The sequence below is a fragment of the Entamoeba dispar genome, genomic scaffold, assembly GCF_000209125.1.
Source record: "Entamoeba dispar SAW760 scf_1105229462189 genomic scaffold, whole genome shotgun sequence".
NCBI classification, from domain to species: Eukaryota; Evosea; order Mastigamoebida; family Endamoebidae; genus Entamoeba; species Entamoeba dispar.
The window spans coordinates 87,068-109,656 of record NW_001855068.1 but is presented as its reverse complement, the minus strand read 5'-3'; the positions used below and the strand labels follow the sequence as shown (position 1 = coordinate 109,656).

The window sequence follows — 22,589 nt, the reverse complement described above, 5'->3', positions numbered from 1 at the left end:
TTCCCCCCCTTATAACAATACATTAGATAAAAGATAGAAAGAGTGTATCGTTAATTTCAATTAAATCATTATAATAAAATGAAAACTACCATTAGTACTGCTACAACAAGTGACATTGAACTGCCACATACTTTAGTAATACCAGGAACTTCTGTATTTGCATCTTTTAAATCATAACCGTTATCACACTTTTTACATTCTGTAGAAGTACATTCATCACAATTAGTGAAAAAGTTATGACACTCTAGTGATCAGTTTTATATAAAACTAAATACCACCCACTAAACTATAAAAAAATAAAGGCAAACCCATACATACAAAGTTTGACATTTTTACATATCCTTCAACACATTCATCGCACCCAACAGAGCCAAAAGTTTTACATCCAATAAATCGGCTTTTTTCAACACACAACCCTGTTTGAGAAATAAAATAACCATCATTACATTCTGAACATTTGTTGTCTGTTCCATTAACACATGTCATGCAATTAGAAACACTACACTGAGCAAGGGTAACGGCAATAAACAGTATTATACCTTCGAATTTCATGTTTTAATTGACTGAGTTCTTTTCTTCAAAGAACTATTCACACTTTATCTTTTTTTTTCTTATTTCTTCTATAGCTTTTAAGAATTTTCTTTTGCTTCTTTCTAGAATTTTTTTGTTTTTTGTTTCTAATTTTTTTGTTTTTGTATTTTTTGATATTTGGCTATTTAGCTTCTTTCTTCTTGTTCATCAGATAAGGTATTTATTATTCTTTCTTTAGAGCTAAGAGTTTCCAACTTAAATCATAATTGATTTTAACTTTTTTTAAACACTCGCCTTTAATTAAAATAGTGTTTTGTTGTAAATATTCTATTCCAGTTCATGATTATTTCACCTTTCCTTTAATGGAATAACAAAATAATCATCTATCGTATATTGCTTTATATATTATTATTTTATTCTTTATTATTGTTATTATGGACGAATATGTTAAGAAATAATTAGAAGAGTGATGTATTATTGTACAAGAGAAAGTGATATAAGAAATAACATTTAGATAGGTGGTACTCAAAGAATGGGGTGTTAAATAAAATTGACAAACCGAAATAGAATAAATAATAAAAGAAATGATTGAAAATAAAAAGAATTAATAATAAAAATAAAATAATGATAAACAAATACATTAATAAATTGAAATCAAACAATGGATATTTTAGAAGATGGTTCGAGTCAAAATTTGTAGATAAAACTACTACAGGAGATGTATGAAAATCAACCAATATTAAGAAGAATGCATTTTTCCATTTAACTAAAATATAAGATAGAGTAATATTCAGATGTATAGAAAAGATAAAGCATTAAAAAAATGATTAAAGTAGGCAACACTTTGTAAATACAAGATAACCACAGTAGAACACAATCTACTATCTTGTATTATTCATAAAAAAATCACAAATTGAGAAACATGACAATATTTGTATTATCATATTAGATAATAAGAAAATATAAATGAAATAATCAAAACAAGAAATCAACATATGAAACAATGTTCCAATACAATGACAATACAATGATATTGAACAAATAAATAATATCAAAAAATGAATGACATATCATAAAATACCATATATATGTATTAGATAAAAATAATAAAACTGATCTAATATTTGATATGAATATTGTTGTACATCATAATATCAATGGAGTATATTTGAATAAAAGATATATATATATATATATATACAATGAAATAAAAAAAATAAAATAAAGAAGAGAAAATAAGAGTTATCAAAATAATTGCAGTAGTAATTTCAATAAATGGAATAGTAAATGCAGAAAGCATTAAATTAAATAAAGAATTAAAAATTGAAATTAACATCATAAAAGACTTAAAACATTGCAACAAAAAAATATGAATGATCTCATTGAACATTATTTCTATCATAATAAAACATGTTTTATTGAACTAATTAACAAAAACAATAGTATTAGTCTTACCAAAATAAGGAACAATAGATAGTAATTCTATTGATACTTAATTAAATAGTTTTTGTTAGTGATTAAAACGTAACCATTTTAGTAATAATTAATAGTAAGGTAAAACTAATCTAATCTTATACCATTAACATAATCTTCGTTTGATGTTCTTTATACTCAAAGAAAGGAAATAATAATATAACTTTATAATTTTCTTTGTTAATAGAAAGAACTTATAGAAAAATTTAAATTTAAAACCTTATAATATACAAACGTTAAAAGATAAGGATATACTACTTACCCTCATTTTAATAAATAAAATTGGTTTCTACTATCATTTTTCATCATTCCAATTAATTTTCCTTTTTGTTTTTTCGTCATATTTTTCATGACTTCATTTTAAATATTTTATGTTTAATGACTCTTAAATAATGTTGATATGTTTTTGTATTTCAATTACTTCAATAATTCTTTGGTTATAACTATTTCTCCCATTTTAATTTTATATTTATAGTCTCACAAGTAATTAAGTGATTAATAAAGATAATTCCATTTCATAATAACAGTAAATTACAAATTATAAGAATAGTTATCCAAACAAATAAGAATAAGATTATAAAATTGTATAAATAAAAGTTAAACAAATAATAAATATTATTCATAACGTTTATATTAATATGGATTATTTTACATCCTTAAATATAAAAATATTTTAGAGTTAAATTTGAATGCAAACAAAAATAATACCAAAGATAGAGAATAAAAATAAATAATTCTAAAGATCTATTTTTTCAAAATAAATATTTTTAAAGTTGATTTTTTTTGGAAAAGAGATAATAATACACTAACAAAAAAATACAATAATGTCTATGAAAAAACTAAATTATTATTTTTTATGATACGGAAGATTTGGAATAATAAAAAAGAAAACAAATCAAAAAAGAATAACATAAATAAATAAAAAAAGAGAACAACTTTTATTTAAAAAAGAAGTAAATTAAGATAAATTATTTTTGATATTTAATGTAAAAATAATTTTAAGATTTATTCTCAATTTAAAAGATGGCTAGTATTTCAGAAATTGCTGTAGAATATCATAGTGCTCATAAAGGAAATTGTTCTCAATCAGTTGCGTATGGTTATTCAGAGGCAACAGGAAATAGAAAAGAACTTATCGAACAATTGTCTGGATGTGGAGGAGGAAGAGCTCCAGAAGGCTATTGTGGTGCCTTATATGCAGCTATTCAAATCCTTGGAGAAGACAAAAAAGAAGCATGTATTTCCAAATTTAAAGAATCAAGTAATGGATGTACTAAATGCAAAGAAATTAGAGGTAGTAATGTTATCCCATGCAGAGAGTGTGTTAGGGCTGCTGCCAAATGCATTGAAGAATTAGCATAATTTTATTCTTTTCTTTAAAATTCTTTTAATTCACATTTTCTCTTTTTTGTGTAGAACTAACAAAAATCCATTTAATGAAAATTTTATTGTTGTGTTTTTTCATGGTGTTTATGTGTTGGGGGTTTGTGGTACGACCATCCAAAATCGTAAAAAATAATGTTGTTATGAAATATTTCATTTTAACAGGGCAGCCCCATGTTGAACTAACAGCAGACTTTGAAATGAAAGAACAAATTTCATCATTCTCATTCTTCTTTTCAAATGAATTTTCGAATCATCTTGGACCATTTTCATGTATTTTTGATAATGGCACAGAAAAAAATATTGCATATGTTTTAGAACAGTTTGTTATATTTGACATATTTATTAGATATTAACTTAGTAGACCATTTGAAGAAGGAAATAAAAAGGAATTTGAGGTATTATTGCATGGTTCTCATAAAGGAAAAATTGTATGTAATTTTGATATAGTTGGTGAACTACATGGAATAGGAGTTAAATCTAATATTAATGATCCTGATTTAATGCAGTTTCGAGGAATAATTATGCCTCAGTTATATAACCAAGCAAAAGAGGTTAATACATATATTTATTTATTAAAAAGGGATATTGTTGATATCCATTGTGTTGTAAACCCAAAAATTGATTTAACTCAAGTACATTTCCATTTAACTAACCCAACCTCAAAAACAGAAATTCCTTTTCAAATTAAGTATTTTACAAATACCACAACAATAGAAGTTGAACGAATTATTGAACATGACTATATTCAATTTACTTCAAACTCTCATCTAGTCTCATTGAGAAAAGAAATAGATTTCATCAATATCTCTAACTTAGGTACACCTTTATATGAATTTATTCTAAATGAAGTTCAAGCAAGTCCCCATAGCGTTTATGATTTCTTTCTTCGTTTACCCTTATCAATTTCATCTTTTCATTTTTATGACTCCTCAGGAAATATTTCTACCTCTTCATCCTTTTGCTCTTCTTATACCTGTACATATAATCTCATAGGAAGATATCCTTTGTTAGGTAATTGGAAAGAATCTTTCTCTATTTCTTATGAACAATTAATTCCATTTAATTCAAAATTTGTTTTTCCTATAAACCTAGCTTTAGAATCAATTTCTGTTCGTAATTATGATATTCATATTCACTTTCCTAATGGTATGAAAATAAGAAAGGTAAAATGTAGCGTTTATAATCTCTGTGATCATTTCAAATATACTGTGCCATTCTTAAATTATTGGACTTTTGACAATACTGTCTTTCATTTCAAAAATCTTGACATTACTTCATTTCACCAAACAGTTTGGTTTGAGTATGCATTAGTGAAAGAAAATTATGGATATTGGGTTGTGGCTTGTCTCTTCCTGATATCATTCTTTTTATTAATTTTCTTTATCACTTTGCTAAAACTATTAGAACGAAACGAATGGAGAGATTGGATTTATGATAAGCTCATTAACAGAAAAAATGATTAATTTTATTATGGACTCACTTGTAATAAGTGTATGCAAAGCGCTAGATGATTGTATGTGCCAATCCTCATCCCCAATACTTTCATTTATTCAAACTCGTTTGTTTCTTTTTTTTTTTAAAACCATTTCTTTAGAAAATTTTTATTAACAAAAAGCTCTTGGATGTGAAATTATTATTGAAGATAAAGGTTCAAATAAAAAACAATGCGTCCATACTACCTTATCAAAGAATTCAATAGAACCAACGATCAAAGAGATTGCAACTCGCTATTTAAAATTACAACTACTCTCATTGCATATGGATGACCTCACAAAAAAAGAATTTATTTCTAGTATATTTGAAATTGATGCAAGTTATTCATCAACAATAAATTCAACCACTGTCCATATATTCACTACCTGTCAGTCCCTTCCGTTGAATCTCTTTTTGTTTGTAAATAAGAAACCAATTATTGACATGGACGTCATAAATAAAATTATCACTCAAATTATATCAACACCAATAGAACCTCTTGTATTTTATGATAACCAATTTATTTCTCAATGCTCAGTACATCCAATTAGTGCAATTATTATTGACTGCATAACTCTTAAATTTGAGGACATTCAAAATTGCTTCCAGAATACTTTTAAAGAACTTATTCACCATAGACAGATTGACTCTACATTAACAGAAAAACTTACATTATCAATATCACAAATAATACAATCAAGTCCAAATAATTCATTTAGTTATGAGTGCAGTCTTTTGTTAGGAAAAAATCCCACCTTAAATTTAAAAGCACTTATTAATGGAGCATTGTATGATGGTTATACTAAATAAAATAATCAATCTGTTTAATAATACAACATATTCTATCATATATATTAATTATATTGTTTATCTCTTATCTTTCATTACTTTTTAAAAAAAAAGGAAATGATGATAAAAACAATAAATTAGAAGTTGAAAGAGAATTGATTTTGATCAATAATAAGTTCTCCATTGCTTTGAAGAACACTACTGAGTAAATTGTGATTAATTTCAATTAAATCCATGATTAAGTTATCAAATGGAATGATTTTATTTGAAATATAGATTCCAGTGATATTTTCAAGTCTGTTAATTCCAGATTTTCCATCTGTTATTTTAGTTTCTAATTCAACTCCATATTCACGAAGAATGTCTTCCATTAAATGAATTACTTCGATTTTTTTATTGTTTTGATATCTCCTTATTGCTGTTTTCTCAGTCACTCCTCGTTGAATGTCAAACAAGTACATTTCATTACATCGTTTTTTAAGGAATGAATAAACATCTAATTTATCTTCATCATGTTCAATTGAATTAATTCTGAAGAATTGTTCAGTTACACAACTTCTTCTAGTTGGTTTTTTAATAGTTATACGACACCATTTACTTAAAAGACAAATACAAAGTGTTTGTTGAAGAGTGAAATTGTTTCTAGCTTCTCTTGATGCTCTTAATACAGGAATTCTTTTTTCAATAGGTGTTTTACATACTCTGTTTTCATTACCATTAATTTTAATTTCAGGTGGAAGAGTACAACCTCTAATCCCTTGTTCTTTTATTTCTTCGATTTCAAACTTAAATGGATTAAACATTATTTGTTCTTTTTCAATTTTGTAATCTTGTTAAGTATTCTTAATCTCCTGAATTCATTTCTTTTATTCTTTTTATTTTTGTTTCTTCTACTCTTTATCTTTTCGTTTTTGTTATTTTATTTTATACTCCTTCTTCTTTTCTTTCTTCTTTTATTACATTTTTGATTACTTTCTTTTATTCTTCTTCTATTTTGTTTTTCCGGTGATTATTTTTTAACCCCTTTTTTACTTGATATATCTTCTTTTATTTATATTTTCTCTTTGTATTTGTTTTTCATAAACCACCTTCTTCTTTATTTTCTTCTCACTTAGTTATAATTTCTTGTGTTGTGATTCTTTGATATCGTTATTTCTTGTTTATTGTTTATTCCCCATCAGACTAATACCTATACATCTTATTTACGATACTTTAGTTCTTAATAATCATAGATATCAGATGGTTTATTTGTGTTATGTTCTGTTCAATATAATAAAAGTTTTATTTTGTTATGAACATTGGTTGTTTGGTGAGAATGGTAATAATAAATATTTTATGTTGTTTATTGTTAATAGACAATTAAAAAGACAAGTGAGTGTATCAAGATATAGTGAGAAAGAATGAAGTAAATAATGTGTTATGGTTGGAAAGGAAAGAGAAATTAGATAAATGATAAACATTTTTGATTTAAGAAGAAAAAGAAAAATAAAAAAGAAACAGAAAAAACAAATGGAAGGGAAGAGAAAGAAGAAGACATTAACAGAAGGAAATCAAAGTAGAATACTAAAAACAAAAGAAGAAAGAAAACCAAAGAAAAATGGAGGGAAGAAACAAGGGACATTGATAGAATCATTTGCAAATGATCTTGAAGGATCAAAATTCAGATATATCAATGAAATACTCTATACATCACGTGGTGATCAAGCAAAACATTTATTTGAAGAAAAACCGGAATTATTTGAAGAGTATCATCAAGGATATGCCAAACAAGTTGAACATTGGCCTATCAATCCATTAGATGGAATTATTGAATATATTAAAAAGAATAATCAAATTCAACACATTGTTGATATGGGATGTGGAGAAGCACGATTATCACTTGAGTGTAAAGACAGAATAGTAGAATCATTTGATTTGTACAAAGCAAATGAACGAGTTAAAGTAGCAAATATCACAAAAGTACCAATTCAAAAAGGATGGAGTGATGCAGTTGTGTTTTGTTTATCACTAATGGGAACAGATTTCCATTTATTCTTAAAAGAAGGGTTTCGTATATTAAAGCCTAATGGATTAATGATTATTGCAGAACCAATTAGTCGATTAAAATCTATTAAAGGGTTTATTAATGGGATTGAACAACTTGGATTTGTAACAATTAAAGAAGATGAAAACAATGTTTTTGTAATGCTAGTTTTCCGTAAAAATGCAAAAAATTATGTGTTAAACCAAAATCAGATGGAAAAGTTAAAGAAGAAAGTACATCTTTCACCTTGTCTTTACAAGAAAAGATAATATTTTTGATTGACTATTTTATGGGTTATAATTATTTTTAATTTTAAATAATGTCATGTTGTCAAACGTTCTTTAATATAACTCAATTAGAAAAGGAAGAACAACATTAGTGCAATAATTGAAGCAATTGAGAATGCTCCATTTTTACACCACGTATACTCTCCGTCATCACATTTTCCACATTTTTCATCCCAATCATCAATATAAGGGGACTTAGTGCATTGAGAATCTTTAAACTTAACAGTGACAATTTGTCCATCTTTAATTCCATGTCTTTTTGAATTATCAAAATCATCATCATCTAAATAGCAATTAGAGGTAATGTATTTCTTAATAATTGGAGCATTTTCATTAAATGTATTTGGACATGATTTGTAATCTTTAGTAGTAAATGCAATATAAGGTGGTAGAGTACCATTAAAGGGAATAACAGTATCAAAGACTAAATCATCTTTTTTTTTAATAGTACAAGAACTATCACTATATTCGCTTTTAAGGTAATTTCCTGATACGCTAATCATGCTGTATTTTATATATTCATTATCTTTAGGGTCATCAACATAACAAATGGAAGTATCAACAACTTTGTATTCAACAGGAAGTTGGTTGAGACCCATCTTTTCTACAATCATAATTGTTTCTGCAAAACAAGTAGCGATTAGTAAGGTGAAGAACATTTTAGATTTTTAAGATGATTATCTTTATGATATATGTTTTTCAACTTCTATTTTCATCTTTTCCATTATTCAGAATGAAATAGAAGAAAATAAACTCTTCTGTTCTGTGTTTTTTTCCATAAAAAACAAATTGTTTTATATATAGAGTTATATAATGAAGAATCTATTCTTTTTGATTTTTTCTTTCAATAAAACCTATAATAAAGTTTATTTTTTATGATACTCATTGAATAGAAGAATGGATGAATTACATTATCCCTTTAAAAGATTGATTGTGTTCCTTTTATTAACACGTTAGACTATAAGCTCAATTAATGAGATAAATAAAAGACTTTTTACTTTATAAGAACTTTTTAAAAAATGGATCTTTCAAAGTATGGTTTCAAAACAATTAGAGTCTAGTTTCTTAGTTTTATACTTTTTCGTTCTTATTTTATTAACTACAAAAAGAAATAGAATTACTTTTTTATGAATAAGATAAACAAATTATAAAGTTTAATCAAATCATTTAACTACTTTTGATTATTCATAGAATAGTATTGAAATTAATAATAATTCCAAAGAATAATTATTTTAAATTAATGGTCATTGTTAAAAAATAAATAGTATCAATTAAAAGGTTTTAAAAAGTGTTTAAAATGTATGTTAGAGAGTTGTTTATGTATTTTTATTTTTCAAGACAGAATAAAACACTAGTATTTTTAACAACATAAAAGAAATTGAAAAAAGAAGTGAGAAGAAACAGAAATGAAAAATTGTTTAAAGATATAATAATTACACACAAGGATTGTTCTTTAAAAATCGATCATAAAAAATAAATAAAGAAGAAAAATTATGAATGAAAACAGACTAACTTAAAAAGATCAATTATTTAAAATGTTTGAAGGTCTCATTGCAGATTTTCTTACCAAAACTATTGGAAAATACATTGAAGACCTTGACATAAATTCAGTGAGTGTGTCACTTTGGAATGGAAATGTTCAGTTAAAAAATCTGCAAGTAAAAAAAGATGCGTGTTCTTCATTTAATTTACCAGTTATTATTTCAAAGGGGATTTTAAAAACATTAGAAGTTGAAGTTCCTTGGAAAAGTATTAAAACCGATCCATTTAAAATTAAAATTAAGGGACTTCATATTATTTCACAACCACAAACAGTTTTTGTATTTGACGCAAAACAGTATGACTTAAAGAATAAAGAACATAGACAAGAAATTATTGATAGGTTTGAGATCATTCAACAAATTGCTGAAACAAAAGCAAGTGGAGATGAGTCAGGGGTTTGGACAACTCTTGTAAATAAAATTATAGAAAATTTAGAATTAGAAATAGAAGATATTAATTTTATTTATAAAGGTGATCAAAATGAAGGTGTTATTGGGTTTCATTTAAATTCAATTATTGTAAAAAATAGTACATCTATTACAGACACCATTAACAAAACCTGTCAACTTAATAACCTTAGTATTGTTTTATATGATGAATCAAATGAAATACCTGATAAAGAAGATAAACAACAAAATGAAGAAGGATTAAATTCATTTGATTTAATGAATAAAACAGTGTTAGCAACAATCCCATCCTTTCAGTTTAATCTTTCTATTGAAAAAACAATGAGACATAAAATTACTCTTGAAGGTAAAATACAACAAATCTTTTTTGCATTGAATAAAAAACAATATGGTAATGTAATGCATATAGTAGAACGAATGACAAATTATACACAAACAATTAAATACTTATATTGTCGTCCTACAGTTTCTGCATTAGAACAACCTAAAAAGTGGTGGAAATTTGCATTTATTGCCACTAGGGATTATCTGAGAGAAAGAGAAGAAGAGAAAAATCCTATTAGGTTTGATTTTTGTTCTACACAACGAGAACGGTTTATTGAATTATTTAAGAAAGTTAGAAAAATTCCATGGGTCATACCAGCAACAAATGATGAAGTTGAAGAATATAATTCAATTGAAAATCAATTAAGAGTTCAAGAAGTTTGTTATCTTAGACAAATTGCTTATAAAATTGTTTCAGAAGAGAAAAAATTATATGAATCAACAAGAGGATGGTTTGGATTTGGATATCAAATACCAGAATTAAGTGAGGAAGCAATTAACCAAATATATAATGCTATTGACTATAAACACGAAGAGTATACATTGCCTCCTGAAACAATTGTATTTGAGATTAAAACAATAATACAAATAATACAAATTAAATTAAATGATGAAGATAAGGTTATTTGTAAAATGAAAATAGAGAATATGAATATTGGATTTGAAGCACGAGTAATTGGATTAAAACTTAATCTTAGCTTTGAGAATGGAGAAGTTAAAGAAAATAAAGTTGGTCTTGGTAAAATTTGGACTAAGTTAACAGATGAAAAATCATTTAAAATGGAATTTGAACAAAGTCCTATTGATAAACATTGTGATGCTATTATTAGTATAGACTGTGCACCTTCTGTAATTAATTGTTCTAAAGGATTTTTTGATTCTTTAGTAGATTTTTTGACTTTACCAACAAACCTTAATTTAAATTATGTTAAACAATTTGCTGAATATCAATTACAACAATTATATTCTTCTGCTGCAAGTCAAATAGACATATTTGCTGATGAACCACCTTTATTAGATATTAGAATTAACTTAATTGCACCAGTAATATATTTTTATTATGATGGAAAAGAAAAAGGAATGAATAATAATATTGCATTATTTCAATTAGGAAATGTAAAAATAACTAATTCACAACGAGATGAGAATTATCAAAATTATAGTATTAGAATAGATGATGTTTTAATTAAATTTTTAGATTCTATTCAAGACCAATTCGATTCAAAAAAAAATATTGTTGTTCAAAAAACTGGAGCTACTCTCCAATTATCAACACTTTACTCTTCAGAACCAATACCAAAAATTAAATTAAGAGTTAGTATTGATCCATTCATTGCTCAATTAAGTAAAAGAAAATATGATAAACTCATTGCATATATTTATCTTTTATTATCTTTCTTTCCAAGTAATAATGAAACTACTATTAATACAAGTCAAACTGAAGATGTAGATGTTGTTTTAGTAAAAGAATTAGTTAAAAAACAATCTGAAATTTCATATTTTACTGCTGATATTAATATTCCTCAATTTCATGTATTATTATCTCGAATGAATGACATAACTGAAGAGTCAATAATGACTTCTGTTAAAATAGAAAGAAGTATATTTGGAGTGAATGCAACACCATCTGCAATAACTATTAATATTAATCTTGGTCAATTAATAATGGACAATGGATATAATACAGAGATACCTTATTTAGTTACTTCTGATATACAATCTAAAACAATTCAAAAACATTTAAGAGAAGAAACAGAATCTCTAATAGGATTTGACCAACCATTTTTACAATGTGTGATTAATATTATTGAAAATAAAGTTAGTGTTGATGTTGCTATTGACACTTTTACTCTTATTTATGAACCTCAAATTATTAGTGAAATTATTATTTTTTCTATGTCATTAACAATGTTACCTGAAAGTGATTCAACTACAGATTATATATATAATATCAATATCAATTTATCTCATTTCTATACCATTTTCCAATCAGAAATTGCAGTTTTAGCAATATGTTATTTTGATGGACTAAATGTTCAATTAAATATGGATAGTAAAATAATAGATCTTACACTCAAAATAAATGAAATAGATTTAAAAAATACATTATATAAAAAAGAAGATCCAAGATATACTTCTATTGTTTCAGTTGGTAATCAAGTATTTTTATTACATTATATTAATGGAACTAAATTATCTGATATTTTAGAATTAAAGATTGGAGAAGTTATTTGTAATTATGTAATGAATGATTTTTTTAAGATTATTAACGTAATTTATAATGATCAAGTAAAGAAGGCTATAGACCTTACATCTGTACAAAAGAAAATAGAAGAACAATATGAATATTTAAAGAAAACAGTTACTTCTTCATTATTGGATATTAAAAAAGAACCAAGAAAAACAACTGATATAAAAATTAAAGCACCTACATTAATAGCATATTTACCAAGTGGACAGGTTATTGTTAGAATAGGAGCTATAAATATTGAAGATGGAAATAATGGATGGGAAATATTATTTGATAAAATGAAAATGACAACAAATATTAATAGAAAGAAAGATAGATGTATTAATGATTTTACTTTTTCAGTGAATATCCCATTAGTAGAAAAAGGAAAAAAGCTTACTATTGTAACTGAATTTCCATGTGCTGATATTGCATTATCTCCCAATCAATTTAAGTTACTTCTTGATTTTGTTAAAACATTCTTTAGTTCAGATCAATCAAATGAAGAAAGTCAAAATATTAAAAGAATTGAATTATGTAAATTACCTCCAATATCAAAAAATATTAGTTTGAGTATAGGAATTAGTATTAAACAATTTGAAATATCAATTAAAGAAGATTGTGAAATACCTAATGGAGTATCTAAATTATCATTAAATAATTTTATTGGAAATGTTGATTTAACTGATAATTCATATGCAATATTTCATTTTACAACAGATAATCTTATGATTGTTGATACTAGAATAAAAGTAGAAATGGAAGAATATAGAAATATATTTAAGAAATCTAAAATTGATAAAATTCTTACTGTTGTTGGAAATTATTCTATCCAATATGGAAATATTCAAAGTAATATAGATCTCTATTCTTCTTCATTGATTCTTACTCCTCAATTTATTACTAAATTAATTAATACATTAAATATAATGTTTGATGGAAACGACATCATCTTAGTAAATCCAAATGATGTTTTACTTCATCCTTCAACCAAAGTTGTTGTAAATTGTAAAACAGAAGAAATTAACCAACAACTCATAACTGAAGAACATAAGAATGATTTCCCGGAAACACAACCAACAATTAATAGTAAACCAAGTAGTAATATTTCATCCCCTCATAAAAACAGTATTCTAGTAAGTTTCAATAATTATAAAAAATTAGAATCAACTAATTCTCAATACATTAAAGAAAATCTTATTCACCTTGGAGATGATCAGGATCCATTCAAAAATACGTTCATTAACAAAGGGCTAAAAAGAAAAAGTCAAACACCTTCCGAAATAATTAAATATTTAAATGAGGCATGTCCAATGGAAATGACTTTTGCTGAAGTAATTCTTGTTTTAAAAGCAAATTATGAATGGTCATATCCTCAATATGTTTGTGAATATATATGTGAGGAATTAGTAAAAATTGGTGTATTAGTTCCTACTGTCCCTATGGGTCCTCATATTCCTAATATTGATTCTTCTATTACCTATGTCACTCGTAATATTCCAAATGTTGATACTTTTCATATAGACTTAACAAGTTTTCAACCTTGTAGACCTATTTCAAGTGCAATTTCTCCAGACCAAATTCATGTTTTCACAGTATCTTTACATGACACTGCTGTGATTGCAGTACAAGATGATTCTCCTAACACTGCGTTATTACATGTAACTATTGATGCAACAGTTTGTCATACTGTTACACAATGTGGAAGTACGTCATTGGCTGAACTCAATATAATCGATGTACGGTCATGCTTTTCTCGAGGACACCATTTTGATTTAAAAAAAGGAATTCAATTAAGTCAAGGTATTTCATTATCAACAAGTATTATTAGAGAAGGATGGGATAATTGGTTTGGAATTAGAGGAAGTGTTACAGTAAATAATGCTGAACTAATAACAACATTTAGTGATTGGAAATTAATATTATATTTTATAAATTTATTAGGGAAATTTGGGGGAGAACCTAATTATGAAATAGATTCTGAATGTTCTATTAGAATAGATTTAAATGGATTTAAATTAATAGTTGGTAATCCATTAAGAAAAGACCCATTATTTAGAATGAAAATACCAAGTGCAACTGTTGTCTATAGATCAAGAAATGATGATTCAATATTACGAGTATTAGGACAAATTAAAGTAGATGGATATAATCCACAAACAAGAGAGTATGATGTAATGCTTGAAAAAACATTAATGGAATTTAGTAGAAGATCAGTAGTAGATTGTATTCAAGGAAGTATAGTGAATAGAATTTTAACAAATATTGATTTAGGAAATATTGAATGTATATTAACTGTTGATCTTATGAAGGAAATGAAACGAGTATTTCAAACTGATTTTTGGACACCAAAAGAAGAAAACCTTGATTTTATTCCAATTCAATTTATTGATGAATATTCTGCATATGAAAAAGATAGTTTAATGGTATCTATTACAAATTGTGGAGTGTTAAAATTAAATAATAAATTACAACACTTTGAGAATATGACTTTAAAAAGAGAATATACAGAACTTAAGATGTGTATGGTTTTTACTCCAGAAGGAGAGGGAATCGAAGTTCCAATTGTTTGTGAAGGAGAATATGTACATAAACTAAGAAGTGGTTATTTGGTCATTTCAGTAATTATTCAACAAGATTCTTCAAAAATTATTAAATTTAGTTCATTATTAGCTATTCAGAATGACTTTGAAGAAGAACTATTCATTTCTATTCAAATACCAAATCCAAATCCTATAAGAATTAATAAACTTAAAAATAATCCTCATGGACTTTTTGACACTCCACGAACTCCAAGACATAGACTAGGAAGTAATAGTACTCTAAAAATTCATTCTACAAATATAGAAACTACTCCTCGTCGAAGGCTCTTTAGTGCTTCCGATAACTTTATACAACAAAATAGTGATTTCTCTCAATTAAAAAATTCATTAAATATAGAAGATAGTCAAGAGGAAATACCTGATTTTATTGAAGTACAGGCTTCAATACCAAGTAAAGGAATTTTTTATATTCCACCTCAATTCTTTAATGGTCAAATATCAATATGTTCATCAAGACTTTCTAATTATAAAATGCCTTTGAAAGATCTTATGACTGAAAAATATGTTGAAGTAAATTCAAGTAAATGTATTTTAACTCGAATAACTACAAGAGAGATTGTGGGATTTACTCAAACAACTATTTCTCTTGCCCCATCATTAATTGTCACTAATCTTCTTCCAATGCCATTTTCATTAAAAACCCCAACAAGTGTATTTCCAGTCCAATCACTTAGTTCTATATCAACGTTTATCAATCCAGATTCACCAGTATTTATTACTATTGCTGGATATAATAAAACATTAATTCCCAAGAGTGGAGAATTAAAAATATTTGGTAAATGTAAAGGATATAATAGCATTAGATATTTCTGGGATATAGGGACATTAAGAATTGACGCTGAAGAATGGGTATTTAATAGGTCCTTTATTCCATTAAAATTTTCTTTAGACAAAAAGAATTATATTGGTGGAAAAATTGGTTTAAGAAATAATTCACAACCCCTACCAATTACTCGACTTTCTAAACCATTATATATTGGTATTGGAAGTTCTTGGTCAAGGGCATTATTATTAGAAAAATCAGAAGAAATTATTCGAATAATAGAAAATGGAATTACTTATGATCTTGTCGTAAGTATTGGTATTGTTGATGGTATAGCACGACAAATTACTATAAGACCTGCATTTATGGCAGTAAATGATTTAGGGTGTGAGTTATATTGTTCTGTTGGATCAAATTATAAAGATGTTATTATTATTCCACCAAAAAGTTCTATACCAATTTATGGGAATTTTTCTATATCTTCTTCTATTGATGTTTCTATTCGCTGCAAAGGTCCTTGGTGTCGTGTTCCTATTGATAAAGATACTCATTTCCAATTATTATTATTAAATAAAGAAAATGGACTAATAGAAGAGGGACAAGCTACAACTATTTCAATACATTATCAACAATCAGTTATCATTCATTTCCAAAAAATACAAGAAACAAGTAAGTATGTCATAGAAAATGATACTGATTATTCTATAACTTTTAAACATATTCATTCAGATGAACAAACTCAAATTGAACCAAGAAAATCACAACCTGTTGTATTTCCTAATACCTCACATATTTCTACTATTCAAATTAAATCTGAGTTTTCTGTTAATGAATTTGTTACTTATTCATTAGATAATCCAGAAGTATATGAAGCTAAAGCAGGAACACATGGAATTGTTTATCCATATACATGGATATTTAATGGTGTAAATAAATTAGTTTTTACAGACAAATGGGAAAAGATGAAAGGAGATATTGGTGGATTAATTGGAAAAGAGAAAATGAATACAACTGAATTTAATATAACAATTAATAAATTAGGAATTGATTTAATTGATGAAGATAGAGAAGAATTAGCTTATATTTCATTAAAAGATATTACATATAATAAACAAGGTACATTATTTAAAAATAAACATAGACTATTTATTGGACCAATACAAGTTGATTCTAATGCAAGAGATTGTTCTGTTGCTGTTCCTTTTGCAAGTAAAGGAATTAATATTTGTATTGATATTGTTTCTCAGCAAAATAATACTTATAAACATATCCCTCATTGTTTTATTCAATTCCAGAATATGTTTATTTCTTTGGAAACACCTTTCTTAAATCGAATTATCCATTTAATTAGACTCTTTAGTAATCCAAGTGATAATAAATCACTTCAAATTGAAATTCCTAAATTATATATTGAACCTATTCCATATTCTAATTCTCAAACAATCACTTTTGAAACACTACAAATTTCACCTGTTGATATTATATTAAATACTATGTTATCATCTTCTTCATTATTAAATATTGGATATAATTCATTTACAGCTCCATTATTAATGATAGGTAATTCTTTATTAACTATTAAATCAGCAAGAATTCATTTAAATGACTTTATAAGCAATAAATTATCAGCAACACCAGAACGTCTTAATCTATTTTTTATTGACTTTTATCGTTCTCAAGCAATCCAACAATTATTAGTTGCTGTTAGTTCAATGGAATTTATTGGAGCACCAGGAGTATTAGTCCATTCTGTCTATGAAGGAATAACTGACTTTATAACAATTCCTCAAAAAGAAAGGCGTTCAGGAAATGGAATTACTACTGGGTTAGCTAAAGGAACAGAATCATTATTATTACATTCTATTCATGGTATATCTTCTACTGCTGCATCTATTTCAAATACCTTTGGTAATTTAACTGCATCATTAACATTTGACGAAGATTACATCAAAGAAAGAGAAAGAAAGAAAAAACCTTTTTCAGCATCAGAAGGTATAGCTCAAGGATTAGGATGTGTTGTCAATGGAATAGTTGATGGAGTTAAAGGAGTTATTACACAACCAATTAAAGGTGCACAAACAAATGGAGTGAGTGGGTTTGTTGGAGGAGTGGGAAAAGGATTAATTGGGGTTGTACTAAAGCCAACTGGAGGAGTAGTTGATTTTGTATCAAAAATGACTGAAGGGATTGCAGAAGAATCAGGGGATATAATTCCTCGTTCAAGAATCCCAAGAGTTGGAAATAAAAGAAGACGTATTATGAGTTATAACGAAGAAGAAGCTAAAATTGCATGGATTCTTCAAAGAAAAGGATTAGGAGATTTTGTTATTTATGTCACAATCGATGATATTTGGGTTGTCTTAACTGAGACTTCATTTGTCATGATGAAAGAGAGTGGTGTTATGGTATCTCGACTATTCCAGGATCTTTCTATTAAAGTTGGACCTAGAACAGTGACATTTTCTCATTTTGGACATCAATTATTAACTGTGAGTTATAGACAAGGAAAGCATATGCGTAATTTCATAAGAACATCACAACAATTTATTAAACAAACCAATGATTAAAATTATAATTAAATTAAAGTTCATTTAAATAAACATTTGTTTAGTCAAAGAGATAAGAGAGTTAAATACTTTTTTTGTTGAGGGGGAAAAAACATTTAAAAAACAAAATAAAAATTTAAAGTAATTGGAACTCAAAATAAAAATAGTTATTCCTTCTATAATTCAATGTCTATCAAAGAAGGTATTCCAGAAAATATTGAAACAATGATTGAACCTCAACAAGAAAGTCAATTAATTGAATTAATTAAATTAATGAAAAAAGGTCAAGCAGATAGAGCTTATGCTGAATTAACAAATAACTTTCCAGAATGGATTGGGAAGAATACAAGAAGTAATACATTATTATTTAAAGCAGTTGAAATGGGGTTTGTGACTATTGTAGAAATCATATTACAACATTGTCCAACATTATTAGAAATTAAAGATCCACGAGGAAATACACCATTTTTAATAGCGATTGAAAAAGGACATTTAGACTTAGCAATGACATTACAAAATAAAGGGTGTTGTATTACAGAAACAAATTATTCTTCAGAAAATGCCCTTCATAAATTATCATTAATTAAACTTCATAAAAGAGATATTCCATTTGTTTCTTCTATTATTACTGCATTAACAGAAATAAAACAAATGAGAGATAATCTTAATGAACAAGAAAAATGGGCAGGACGTGGCATTGATATTAGAAATCAAACAGGTGAAACTGCTCTTCATACAGCAGTAAAAGAAGACAATGTTAAATTATGTGAATTACTTATTAAAGCAGGGGCTGATCCTACTGCATTAAATAATGATGGAATATCACCGATAGTTTATGCTGAAGCAAATGATGAAAGTTGTTTAAAAATTTTTAAAGAAAGTGAACAAGTAAAAGCAGCAATTAAATTCGCAGAAGAAAATCAAGAGATTCAATCAAGAAGAATTGAAAGAGGAGGTTCAAAAATCTTTACTGTAATGAATTCTATTGATGATTCTGATGATGATAGTAAAGATAAAGATAAAAAGAAAATTGGATTCTTCCAAAGTAAAAGTGAGAAGTATGAAATTTATATTGACAAACTACTTCAAGAAAATAAACCTTCTAAAGAATATATGTTAGAACAAAGGGCAGTTGGTGAAAATAAATTTAGGATATTGTCATTAGATGGTTGTGGAGTACGTACTCTTGTTCAATTAATTATTTTAAAGAGAGTTGTAGAAAATTTTCCACATTTCTTAGATAACGTTGATATGATTTGTTCTGTTGGCGCAAGTACTCTCCCAATATTAATGACACTTGTAGGATATGATATTGACACAGTCATTAAAATATATGAAAAGACAATGATTAAAGTTTTCTCATCTACTTCACATAAAGGAGGGGTTTTATCATATAAATATTCGAGTAAATTTATTAAGATTCTTGCTAATAAAATTTTTCAAGATAAGAGACTTTGTGATTTAAAAAGAGAGGTTGTTGTTCCAGTTATTAAAATAGATTCTGGTATTAATGATCCTAATAGAAGAATGATACCAGTATTATTAAATAATATTGTACTACAAAAAACAAATACTGATCTTGATGATAATATGATTAATAATGAAGACCTTTTATCTGATGTTGTATTACGCTCTTTTGCTACACCAGGACTATTTACTTGTCATCAATCATTTGTTGATGGTTCATTTCTTATTAACCAACCATTTGCTGTGGCAAAATCATTCTTTGACCCTAAAGAAAGTGTTGTATTAAGTTTAAGTGGGGGAACATATAAATCATATTTTGATGCTGAAAAATACACTGGGGCAGGTTATGTTCAATGGGCAACTTGTGTAACTGATTTATTTAAAACAGCAGGTGTTGCATTAGCTGATGAATTTTCAAAAGTATTATTTGGACCAAGGGCTCATAGACTTGATCCTAAATTGCCATGCCAAATTGATGATGACTCATTTAAAGATATTGAACTATTGAAAACAATAGCAGCTAAAGTTGATTTGTCTGCTACTGAAGAATGGATTTTGCAAAATTGGTAATTAAATTTGTTTTAAGAATTTATTGATTTAATATCAATTAAGTAAAGGAGTTGAATCCGTTCCTTGTTGAGTAGATTCTATTTGATTAGAATTCTCTTCACTTTCATTTGTTGAAGAAGAATCTAAATGATCATAAATATGAAATTCATCTGCGTTTTCATATTCCGTTGTATCAATTTTATATTTAATTGGCCACCAATTTAATTCACCAAATAAATGGACGAATGATGGAACAAGCAATGTTCTAACGAGGAAGGTGTCACTTAAGACAGCTAAAGTTAAAACAAATGCAAACAAATCTAACACAATAACACCAGCCAAAAACAATCCTGAAAATGCTACAGCCATTATAATACCACAAAAAGTAATCAAATATCCAGTTCTTTCTACTCCATAAATAGTTGCTAATGTTGTTGAATATCCACGAGTTCTATACTCTCTAATTCTTGAGAATAAGAAGATGTCATAATCTAATGATAATCCACAAATTATTGGCACTGATATAATTGGAACAACCCAATAAATTCCTTTTGTTTGATCTATTACATCTATAGAATCAAAGTAATCAGTACAGAATATTAAAGACGCTGCTCCATAAACAAATGTTAATGTAAGACACGTTGTAAAAACAACACGTAATGGAACTAGTGCACTCTTAAAGAATATTAAGACCATGATAAGAATTACAATAACTAACACTATTAGTACAAGAATAAAATACCTCATTGATGCATTTACACAATCTACTCCATCAACAATAATACCTTGAATAAACATTTTATACCCAAACTCTGACTCTAATTGTGTAAAATGATTTCTAATGTCTGCAATTAATAAAGTAGAGTTATTTGTTGGATCAACCTTTGGAATTAATTGACAATTAACCACTGATGAATCTTTACTTAAAAAACTTTCCATTGCATTTTGATATCCTTCTTTTGTCATAAGTATTTGGAGTTGTTTAGGTGAAATAACCTTACCACCAGCTGCATTAAAACAAATAACACTCGTACTATCAAATGCATATGACATTTGCTCACTAAAAACAGAAATCATTTGTTGAGTAAAGTTATAATACTCATTTGAAATAACATCCATTGTTTGAACATCACTTTCAATTAATAAATGGAATGGATATAATATTCCAATAGGGAAAGATTCTTGAATATGTACAAATCCTCTATTAAATTCTGTTTCAAGAGGAACAACTTGATTGTTATCTAATGTCCATTCAAATCTATATATAAATACACAGAATGGAATCATTATTATCAATCCTAAACAAAACATAGTTGCTGCTATTGGTTTTTTACTTTGGAAAGTTGCAAATTTATGCCACATTTGATCACCTACTCCTTGAAAACGGGCTCTTCGTTGTGTAAATTTTACACATTTTTTATTACATGGAATACAACTTTGTAATTTAAAGAACCTAGGGAAACAAAGGAATAGTGCTGGTGTCATAGTTAAATCAACAACTAATGTAATAGTAACACTTATTGTACATCCAATACCAATATATCTAACAATATCAAATGGAAATATTGCTATAACTGAAAAACAAAATAACATGACAAAACCACTTGTCCCTACAATCCTTCCTGATGTTCTTAACATATTGGAAACAGCATCATAGTATGATTGTTTTTTATTAATTTCTTCTGTGTATCTAGTTAACAAAAAGAGTGAATAATCAATAGCTGTTGCAGCAATTGTAGACATCATCATTGCTGGTGTAATACCAAATACATCTACAGTTACTGAAATAGGATACATCAATCCAAAACTTGTTAAAACAATTACAATAACATTCACTATTGGTATTATTAATAACACTGGTGATTGAACAACATATAATAAGATTATTAATGCAATTGGAAATACAATCAATTCCATTTTTTCTAAGGCTTTAATTACAACACTTTGAAGATCTATTCCTAATGCATCATACCCTGTAATAGCAAAATCATATCCCCCATCTCCATGTGCCTCTTTATATTCAGAAATATATTTTCTCATTCTTTTTACAAATGGTCCAACTGCAGTTGGTTCTTCTCCACCAAGTTCTATTTCAATTAAAGTAACTTCTCCAGAAACCATACTCTTTGCCATAAACTGTGCAATAAATTGTTCAATAAAAGTAGAGTATTGAGGAACAATATACCTTCCAACAAT

At 26.7% G+C, this 22,589-nt stretch overlaps 9 protein-coding genes across 9 annotated transcripts in view, besides 16 other annotated features; 5 read left to right on the top strand and 4 right to left on the bottom strand.

Moving 5' to 3' along the window:
* Positions 1–68: 68 nt before the first annotated feature.
* EDI_199220 (uncharacterized protein) lies at positions 69–552 on the bottom strand (the record flags this gene model as incomplete). Its single annotated transcript, XM_001739479.1, has 2 exons — positions 69–244; positions 309–552. The coding sequence occupies 2 exons, from the start codon at positions 550–552 to the stop codon at positions 69–71; spliced, it is 420 nt and encodes a 139-aa protein (XP_001739531.1).
* A 43-nt stretch (positions 553–595) lies between these two features.
* Positions 596–703: a microsatellite.
* A 225-nt stretch (positions 704–928) lies between these two features.
* Positions 929–967: a sequence feature (AT_rich).
* Positions 968–2,040: a repeat region.
* Positions 2,041–2,577: 537 nt separating this feature from the next.
* Positions 2,578–2,624: a sequence feature (AT_rich).
* Positions 2,625–2,723: 99 nt separating this feature from the next.
* Positions 2,724–2,776: a sequence feature (AT_rich).
* Positions 2,777–2,878: 102 nt separating this feature from the next.
* Positions 2,879–2,939: a microsatellite.
* Position 2,940: 1 nt separating this feature from the next.
* Positions 2,941–3,014: a sequence feature (AT_rich).
* Positions 3,015–3,027: 13 nt separating this feature from the next.
* On the top strand, positions 3,028–3,366 carry EDI_199210 (uncharacterized protein; the record flags this gene model as incomplete). The annotated part of the gene is made up of 1 exon (XM_001739478.1): positions 3,028–3,366. One exon carries the CDS (start codon positions 3,028–3,030, stop codon positions 3,364–3,366), a length of 339 nt encoding a protein of 112 aa, XP_001739530.1.
* A 110-nt stretch (positions 3,367–3,476) lies between these two features.
* Positions 3,477–5,673, top strand: EDI_199200 (uncharacterized protein; the record flags this gene model as incomplete). Its single annotated transcript, XM_001739477.1, has 4 exons — positions 3,477–3,709; positions 3,749–4,724; positions 4,795–4,948; positions 5,006–5,673. The coding sequence occupies 4 exons, from the start codon at positions 3,477–3,479 to the stop codon at positions 5,671–5,673; spliced, it is 2,031 nt and encodes a 676-aa protein (XP_001739529.1).
* Positions 5,674–5,789: 116 nt separating this feature from the next.
* EDI_199190 (uncharacterized protein) lies at positions 5,790–6,455 on the bottom strand (the record flags this gene model as incomplete). The annotated part of the gene is made up of 1 exon (XM_001739476.1): positions 5,790–6,455. The coding sequence occupies one exon, from the start codon at positions 6,453–6,455 to the stop codon at positions 5,790–5,792; it is 666 nt and encodes a 221-aa protein (XP_001739528.1).
* Positions 6,456–6,512: 57 nt separating this feature from the next.
* Positions 6,513–6,656: a microsatellite.
* A 465-nt stretch (positions 6,657–7,121) lies between these two features.
* Positions 7,122–7,263: a microsatellite.
* On the top strand, positions 7,162–7,944 carry EDI_199180 (Cerebral protein, putative; the record flags this gene model as incomplete). Its single annotated transcript, XM_001739475.1, has 1 exon — positions 7,162–7,944. The coding sequence occupies one exon, from the start codon at positions 7,162–7,164 to the stop codon at positions 7,942–7,944; it is 783 nt and encodes a 260-aa protein (XP_001739527.1).
* A 25-nt stretch (positions 7,945–7,969) lies between these two features.
* Positions 7,970–7,996: a sequence feature (AT_rich).
* A 34-nt stretch (positions 7,997–8,030) lies between these two features.
* On the bottom strand, positions 8,031–8,621 carry EDI_199170 (uncharacterized protein; the record flags this gene model as incomplete). The annotated part of the gene is made up of 1 exon (XM_001739474.1): positions 8,031–8,621. The coding sequence occupies one exon, from the start codon at positions 8,619–8,621 to the stop codon at positions 8,031–8,033; it is 591 nt and encodes a 196-aa protein (XP_001739526.1).
* Positions 8,622–9,497: 876 nt separating this feature from the next.
* EDI_199160 (vacuolar protein sorting-associated protein, putative) lies at positions 9,498–18,398 on the top strand (the record flags this gene model as incomplete). Its single annotated transcript, XM_001739473.1, has 1 exon — positions 9,498–18,398. One exon carries the CDS (start codon positions 9,498–9,500, stop codon positions 18,396–18,398), a length of 8,901 nt encoding a protein of 2,966 aa, XP_001739525.1.
* Positions 9,916–9,974: a sequence feature (AT_rich).
* Positions 12,312–12,353: a sequence feature (AT_rich).
* Positions 13,360–13,396: a sequence feature (AT_rich).
* Positions 14,379–14,408: a sequence feature (AT_rich).
* Positions 14,916–14,936: a sequence feature (AT_rich).
* Positions 18,394–18,431: a sequence feature (AT_rich).
* A 132-nt stretch (positions 18,432–18,563) lies between these two features.
* On the top strand, positions 18,564–20,414 carry EDI_199150 (ankyrin repeat-containing protein, putative; the record flags this gene model as incomplete). Its single annotated transcript, XM_001739472.1, has 1 exon — positions 18,564–20,414. One exon carries the CDS (start codon positions 18,564–18,566, stop codon positions 20,412–20,414), a length of 1,851 nt encoding a protein of 616 aa, XP_001739524.1.
* Positions 20,415–20,447: 33 nt separating this feature from the next.
* The window catches only part of EDI_199140 (uncharacterized protein), a gene marked incomplete at both ends in the record, with an annotated part of 2,625 nt that continues 483 nt past the window's right edge, over positions 20,448–22,589 (bottom strand). The window contains one exon of the mRNA XM_001733424.1: positions 20,448–22,589. This exon is cut by the window's right edge and continues 483 nt beyond it. Within this exon, the coding sequence (XP_001733476.1) occupies positions 20,448–22,589 (2,142 nt within the window).